The 8,734-nt window shown below is 41.6% G+C and overlaps 1 protein-coding gene across 1 annotated transcript in view; it reads right to left on the bottom strand.

Moving 5' to 3' along the window:
* The window catches only part of LOC103585952 (E3 ubiquitin-protein ligase KCMF1-like), a 66,357-nt gene extending 58,109 nt beyond the window's left edge, over window positions 1–8,248 (bottom strand). The window contains exons 1-3 of the mRNA XM_008567063.1: window positions 8,232–8,248; window positions 6,920–6,979; window positions 6,158–6,201 (exon numbers count right to left, since the gene is read on the bottom strand). Coding sequence (XP_008565285.1) covers window positions 6,158–6,201; window positions 6,920–6,979; window positions 8,232–8,248 — 121 coding nt within the window. The remainder of the gene's footprint in view (window positions 1–6,157; window positions 6,202–6,919; window positions 6,980–8,231) is intronic.
* Between the last annotated feature and the right edge of the window lie 486 nt (window positions 8,249–8,734).

The raw sequence follows: 8,734 nt of genomic DNA, 5'->3' as shown, positions 1-8,734 counted from the left end.
TGGTGGGGGTGGGGGTGGGGGAAGGAATAATGGGAAGTTAATGATCAATGGGTATAGAGTTTAAGTTTAGGATGACAGAAAAGTTCTGAAAATAGAGCTGATGGTTACACAGCATTGTAAATGTAATTAATTCCACGGAAGTGTATGTTTTAAAATGGTTAAAAGGGCAAGTTTTATGTTACATATTCTACCACAATAAAAATAAATAAATAGTAAAATAAAATGTTCAAAGCTAAAAAAGGAGGGGTGGGAATGAACATAAAAACGGCAAAATGTTATGCTGAAGCTGGGTAATAGAACAAGGGAGTACTGTCATGTGTCGCACAACAACAAGAATAAGTTCTGAGAAATGTGTCCCTAGGAGATTTCGTAACTACATGAACATCATAGAGTGTACTTACACAAACCTAGATGGCACAGCTTACTACACACATAGGCTACATGGTATAGTCTCTTGCACCAAACACCATTGTACATGTGGTCAGCTGTCTGAAACGTCATTATGCAGTGCATGGCCATATATTAACTGTGTTAACCTCTGATGATTAGGACAAAAAAATAAAATAAAATAAAATAAAAAAAGCTTATATGCCTTGGCTGGTTCGCTCAGTTGGTTAGAACATGGTGTTATAACACCAAAGTCAAGGGTTCAGATCTCCATACTGGTCAGCCACCCCCCCAAAAAATCTTACAACAGAAAAAGTGATAATAGAATCATCTCAGTGGTTCTCTCTTTACTCCAGGTTGACACTAATCTATGGATCAACATTCTATGAGTTACTCAATCAGTGATGAGTTTCTCTTATATCATCATGCAACATATCTATCACGTTAGACAATGACAGTTTTTGTCTCAGATACCCTAATGAAGGAAAGATACTGTCCATGGGGATGCTTTTATATAAACCGTTTAGAAGCCCCATCAAAAAAGATGTAAGTTTGGTATGCTTGGTCTTGGTATTTTCCCAATGGATCCTAACCACTACTGTCTTTTACAGGTCTTTTCCTTAGCAAAAGTGTTATTTTCACTGTTCACAAATTCTCCCTTGTGCCTTAGCTGCCTTCTTCCACATTCACTGTCCTGGAATGTATACCTGCTTTTACTCTATACAGTTAAGCCCCTTCTCCACAAGGCTGCTCCAACTCCTCAGTCCCCTGGCCTTTGTCAGAACACATTCTGAGTTTACAGAATGACAGAAAAGAGACTATTCATAGCTCTCACTGCCCTATAGATAAGCCTTGTAGTATATCTTGGATTTTTACACTTCCTTTCCCATTAGAATACAAATTCCTTGAGGGCAGGGACTATATCTTATATAAGGCAATATACCTTGTATATTGTTGGCACTCAAATTATATGTGAAATCACCACAAATAAGTATCTGAGGTCATACATATGTTAATTAGCTTGATTTAGCCATTCCACAATGTACAGATTTCAAAACATCATGTTGTACTCAATAAATATATGTCAATTTTAAAACATAAATAAATTTTAAGAATTACATGTAACCTATTTATAAGGATGGTAAACAGCTATTTTCTATATCCAAGATTAAAATGAGGAAGACTTACTATTAGCTAAAACAATATGTGCTTACTATGTGCCAGACACTATTCTAAACATTTTGCATATAATAACCATCAAATACAACCACCCTCTGAGGTTACTAAGCATTGCTGGAAAACAGCCTAAATGATTCATTTTCAAGAATAGCTTAACAAGGGTTGCTTGACTAACTTGTTTCCTGAGGGTAGCTTCTCATGATGGTGGCTGATCACCTTATTCTTTTTAAGTCCTGGTTCTTTCTCCTCAGGACTTCTGGGGGCCTTTTTTGCAGGCTTGTCCTGAGCCCACCCCTTTATGCCAGAGGGAAGGGGACAATAAATGCCTTATAAGGAAGTAATAAAACTTAGACGACATTCAGGAAGATTGTGCACTCCATAGTACTCAGCCAATGAGGAACTGGGGGAGGGACTTGCACACTAGGGAATAAATAGCTTGATGTAACATTTCAGGGGGCTGGCCCGGTGGCGCACAGCTATAGTGCGCCACTTGGGAAGCGTGGTGGTGCTCCCGCCGAGGGTTCGGATCCCACATACAGACCGGCCGCTCACTGGCTGAGCGAGGGGCGGGGGCAACACCGAGGGTTGCGATCCCGTGGCCGGTCCTTTTTTTTCCTTTTTGTCTTTTTTACTGACTGGCAACGGGATCGTAACCCTTGGTGTCGCGCCCGTACCGGGGACCAGCAACGGGACAGCAACTCTCCGTGTTGCACCTGCACCGCGCTCAGCCAGTGAGCGGGAACCAGTCTCCACATGGGATCCGAACCCTCAGCGGGAGCACCGCTGCACTCCCAAGCGGCGCACTCTCCAGTGCGCCACCGGGCCGGCCCGCAAGGTCATTATTAAAGTGTCACTTCTTGGGCCGAGCCCGTGGCGCATTCGGAGAGTGCACGCTGGGAGCAGCAGCGCTCCCACCGCGGGTTCGGATCTTATATAGGGATGACCAGTGCTCTCACAGCGCTCACTGGCTGAGCACGGTGCGGCCGGTCTCAAAAAGGACAAAAAAAAAAAAAATAGTGTCACTTCTCTGTACCTCGTGTCTCCGTGTCCATCCTTTGGCACTGGATGGGTGAGGGCACTTCTCACAGTTACACCCATTTCATGAAATGACGCACAGAGAGATAAGTAACTTACTCAAGGTCATAGTCATTTTGTGACCAGGCTAGGGTTTGAATCCACACAATCTGGCTGCAAAGTTCCATTCTTAACTTCACTATTCAGCATCTCAGGAAAAAGTTAACAGTAAACGGAAAACTTTAACCACTCCAGAAGTCTGGCCTCAAGGTATCTATGAACTAATAAATTCTCTGAGCCTGCAGTTTTGGGTCTCTCATCCCAGCAGCACATACAGTAGAAAATGGGCTGGAATAAGAGTCATGGGATCTGAATTCTAGTCCTGACTCTGTAACTAACTGGTAGTATGATCTCAAGTTACATGACAGTCTTTGTAGACCACAGTCAGAAGCAGAGGTGGAAGAGGAGAAGGAAGAAAAGGCTGCTGAAGTTGATTTCCTTCTGGACCAAAAGGTCTATTACTCTTTCTTCCTCTTGATTTTACTGGTGAGAAAAAGGTCTAAAATAAACCAATTCACTATCCAGCTGCCAAACTGGCCTAATTCCCACAGTGAGATCTCCAGGCCTGGACACATATCACTGGCATAGAAAACATGTTGGGCTTTCTACCTCTATGCTCCCTCTCTCCTGCTATGGTGAGAATAAAAGACAAGGTGCACAGGCCATCAAATTGACATTTACTTAATAAAAGGCTTGGGGAACTACACCACAATAAACTGAAGAGAAGGGCAACATAATCACATCAAGTCTTGGCTTTAAGATTCCTAACGATATTGCTGGGCATGTACTTATTCACATTCATTCAACAAACAAAATTCCAGTTTGTTCATCCCAATGGCCTACACAACATCTCCACTTGAACATCTAACAAACATCCCTAACTTAACCCATGACACAGAACTCAACCTCCACCCCCCAAAATGCTCTTCCCCTCCTGCCTCCTCGTCTCAGCATATGGCCCTCTTCTCTCCTGCTTGCTTTTGCAAGGATGAGCTAGCTGCTATCCTTGAGTCCTCCTTTTCCCCTACACTACGCCAGCAAGCCCTGCTGGCTCTATCTTCAAAATATACCCAGGTCAGACTGCCTCTCATCACTGTCATGCCTTCACCCTCTTCAAGCTAACTTCGTCTTTTGCCTAAAGCAGACTTCCAATTGGTCTCCCTTCCTTTTACCCTTGCCTCACTCCACCCTGCAGATACAACAATCTCCTAAACACAAATCAGATTAAGTCGCCCAATCGAGGGTTCTAAGCAAGAATTAAATTCAAATACCTCACGCTTCTAACCTTGCCTCACTCCACCCTGCAGATACAATGATCTCCTAAACACAAATCAGGTTAAGTCACCAATGAAGGGTTCTGAGCAAGAATTCAATTCAAATTCCTCACCACGGCCTATAATGTCCCATATAATCTGGACCCAACCTATGTCTACCTCAATCTTCCCTACTTCTCCTATTTGCCTGGTCAGTTCCAACCACCCTGTTGTTCCTCAAACAACCTACCTTATTCCAACCCCAGGGCTTTTATAATTGATGAAGTCTCTGCACCAATATCAATCACCTCCTCTGAAAGGCCTTCCCTGACCATGTTCTCTAAAACAGCCCCAAGACCACTCATCCGCCTTCCATGGTTATTCCCTCATTCTGTTTTATTTTCTTCAGAATATTTATCACCATCCAAAATTATATTATATGTTTCATTTGTCTTCCCCTGCCCCTCCTATCTTCACTAAAATGTAGGCTCTACAGTGAGAACTTTCTCTTTCACTACTCTATCCCCAGCTTCAATAACAATGCTGGGCACAGTATTTGTTGAATGAATGGATTTTCCCAGTCTCTAATATGTGCTAAGTCCTGCGCTAGTTGCTAGAGATACCTCCAACTCTTGTCATCTCTCTTTCCCTTCATAGCCAAACCTTCAGGTAGTTCCCCAGTTTCTCATTTTCATTCAGGATTTAAGACACTGCAATCTGGTCCACTCCCTACAAATCTATCCTCCAGAGAATATCTTTCCAAAACACGAAAATCACATCATGTTATTCCCTGGCTTAAAATTTCCTAAAAACTCACACCCCACTGCCCTATCCTCCTGTCAAAGTTCATCTCCTGGCATCAGTCCCTCCTTTCTGCCCCAGTAATGCCACGCCTTCCCCCACACCGTAAACCTGGCAATCCATCAACTACCATTCTTTTTTGGGATAGCTTCATAAATTCATCCATGAAACTGAGGAGCCTCTCATGTCTGTTCTTCTACTACAGCTTCTTTTTTTTTTGATAGCTGTCTGGAATGGGGTATCTGTACCCCTGACCTTGGTGTCATAACAACACATTCTAACCAACTGAGCTACCCAGCCAGCCTCTTCTACTACAACTTCTAAGTATAAATTTATTATAGTTCTTACTACACTGTATTATTATCACCTCTCTAGTCTTAGAGGGCTGGAACTCTCCCCCTTTGTTTTTTGTCCCCAATGTCCAGCACATCTCTGCATAGGTAAGTATTCAAAACATGTTTATTAAATGAATAGATTAATGCAAGGGTCAGCAAACCACAGCCCATGGGCCAAATCTGACTTACTATCTGTTTTTGTACAGCCTGCTAGCTAAGAATGGTTTTTACACTTTTAAATAACTGGGAGGAAAAAACTTTAAAGAGAATAATATTTTGTGGTGCCTGAAAATTATGAAATTCAAATTTCAGTGCCCATGACGATTTACTTGACCACAGCCCTGTACATCTGTTTACGTATAGTCTCATGGCTGCTTTCAAGCTACCACAGAAGAGTACAGTAGTTGCAGTTGAGACAATACGGCTAACAACATTACATTTGCTATCTGGCCCTGTACAAAAAAAGTTTGCTGACCTCCGAATTAAATATAAATGAACATGGGCTTTGGTTTCTGACAACACTTGATTCAAAGCCCTGGCTTTACCACTTACTGCATGTGTGACCTAGGACAAATAACCTAAACCTCTCTGAAACTCAACTTCCTAATCTGTAAAATGGAATAACATACACCCTGCTGGGATGTTTGAAATTTTAATAAGCCTTTTAAACGTGGTCCCTACTGTAGGAATCAGTCTATGAAGTTTCTGGTACAGAATATAGATTAATGTTGAGAACCCAGGCCTGGACTTGAATTCCAGCCTCATTACATGCTGTGTCACCTTCAGCAAGGCATTTAACTTCTCAGTGCATCAATTTCCTCATCTATAAAACTGGGATAATAATATTTATCTCATAGGACTGTTATGAGAATTAAATGAGTTGGTATATATGAAATGTTGAAAACAGTGCCTGGCACACAGTAAGCACTCAACAGATTATTACTATTAATATAGCAGACGCTCAGTTAATGTTAGTTGCTCTCCCTCCTCCTGACTTTACATCTACTCTACCTCCTGCCTCCATTCCCAAGACTAAGGAGAAGACACGCAAGTAAGTCAACGCTTGCATGACAAATGCCACTGTCAGAAGGCGTCTTCCAAGTCAATACACAATGTTTCTCCTTTTACCTTGGATTGTTTCTACCCTGACTCCTTCGCCTCCATTCCCAAGACTAAGGAGAAGACAGGCAAGTAAGTCAACGCTTGCATGACAAATGCCACTGTCAGAAGGCATCTTCCAAGTCAATACACAATGTTTCTCCTTTTACCTTGGATTGTTTCTACCCTGACTCCTTCTCTGTCCCTTGTGCCTAAGCATGAACTCATTTCTCTCTATTCTATGCTTTCTCCCTTAGCAATCCAGCCCTTCTCCAGGCTTCAATGTAGAGTGCTATAAAATTCTTGTCTCTAGCCCTGATTTCTTTCCACCAATCCCCAGTATAGTATCTCCTGACTTCTGATTTTTATCTAATGGCCTACCATCACCTTAAAATCAAAATGTCAAAAGTTGAAAATCATTCTTTTTCTTGTCTCTCCCCTTCTATCCTTCCAATTTACTAGAAGAATCTACAATTCTTCCGGCATCCTGGCTGGTTGTCCTTCAATTATACTATATTCCTTGCTTTACAAAGAGACTTTATTTTAAATTATCTTTTTCCTTTCTGTTCCTACTGCCATTGACTTAGCTTGGGTCCTTTTTATTTGAAGCTCATTCCAGCAAAAAGCCTTAAAACCAGGCTCCCTGTTGCAGACACCAACCTATTCCTCATAAACTACCACACTAATCTTCCTAAAGCATACTTTTCATTGTGCCCTTTCTCAGCTTAAAACTTTCTGTTTGATTAGAGTGTGGTGTTCCAACACCAAGGTCAAGGGTTTGGATCCCCATACCAGCCAGCTGCCAAAACCAACACAACTTCTGATGCACTATCCCCTTCTCCATCCCATAATCTGCATGAAAAAAGGACAAGATTAACCTTAGTGTGGCAATCAAAAATCCTTCACTTATCTACATTGCTCCAACCTCCACTTTTCTGATCTTAATTCCCATGACAGAAATACCATCACGTTACATTTACGCAGCTTTATCTACCTTAGAAAACCTTCTTATGCACACTGGCATTTCATCTCCACAACAACCAGGCATTAGTATTCCTCGTTTATAGATCAGAAAACAGACTTCTAGCACTGAACTGGAAGTCAGAACAAATGGGTTCTTGTCTCACTTCCAAGACCCTTGGAACCTTACATAAGTCAATCAATCTTTCCACTACACCTCTCTCCCACCACTTACATACTGGAGTCTCCTGTTCCAGAAACTCTGGTATCCTCACTGTTGTCCCACCCTCCTCTCTGCAACACACCTGTTTTCTTAACTCTGCATTTTACCTCCTACCATTCTCTCACTAGGGAGATACCCTTGCCCCCAACTCTTCCTGTAAAAGTACAGCATTTTTTCAAGTCTTGAATTTAAGTGCCAGCCTTTCGGAAATGCCTTCTCTGACACCCAGACACTGCCTCATTCCACTTGTCAACACTGTGGAACTTGTAGTAAACTACTTACACTTTTTACTGCCCCAGTCCTACTACAGCTATCTTATTTTACATACTTAGAGCTTACTGCTTCAGCCGTGCCATATACCCCTCCAAGAGAAAAAAAATTTACAGTTTTCTATATACCTCACAGTACCTATCACAATACTTTGCACATAACGACTCAAAATTTTGGATTAGACAGCCTCAGCTAGTGTTTTTCAAATAGCAGGTCACAACCCATGAGTAGAATGTACAATCAACCCAGAAGGTCATAGCCAGTATTTTCGTTTTTAATGAAAGATGAATAGAAAACAGTACATCTTTCAAAGTAAAGGTAAGTAATATTTCACAAACTCTTGTTTCATCACATATATATGTGACTATTAGAACATAATATAAAATACATTTCTTATATGTGCTACATTTTTAAAAAAGTTTGAAAGCTGCTAATGTAGACAACCCAATTTCTAGGCTCAAGGATTTTACATTCAAACCAGGGAGATTTGTTGTCCACCAAACCTCACACCATCCAGGAAACATCAACTCAACAGAGTACATACATACATTGGGGCTGAAGAAGACAAAGCTTAAAAGAGTGATGAATATAGGGGAAAGTTTGTAAAGAAATATTTATTGAGGATGTTTGGAAACAACACTGGATACTTACTTTCCAGCTTCTGCCATCGGTTTAGTCAAAAAGACCCCTCTACAGAAACAGGGCTTCTGAAATTTGTTTTTCAAAGCACTCACAGTTGAACAGTCCTCACTGCAGCCTGCAATACTGTACAAGGGTGTGCAGGACTTGGCCCCAACTATGCCAACTTCATTTCCTACCCCTTTCTACCTCAATCACTGCCCTCTAGCCACATGGCTTCTCTGCTGTTCCAAGAACATTCCAAGTTTCAGGGCCTCCGCACTTGCTGTATCCTCAACCATATCCTTTCTCCTTTAGATATTCCTCACTTGATTCGGGTTTCTCTTTAAATGTCCCATCTTCATATATGCCCTCCCTGACCACTCTATCTAAACAAGACCCTGACTCCCTATTCCCTTAACCTACTTTATGGGTTCTCATAACACTTATCACCTTCTAACACACTATTACATATTATTTTGTGGTCTATCCCAGGGATCTACAAACTTTTTCTGTAAAGAGCCAGATAGTAAATA

This window comes from Galeopterus variegatus, unplaced genomic scaffold (genome assembly GCF_000696425.1).
Source record: "Galeopterus variegatus unplaced genomic scaffold, G_variegatus-3.0.2 Scaffold289, whole genome shotgun sequence".
Lineage (NCBI taxonomy): Eukaryota > Metazoa > Chordata > Mammalia > Dermoptera > Cynocephalidae > Galeopterus > Galeopterus variegatus.
Note: the sequence above shows the minus strand (reverse complement) of the source record. Positions and strands in the feature narration are given on the sequence as shown.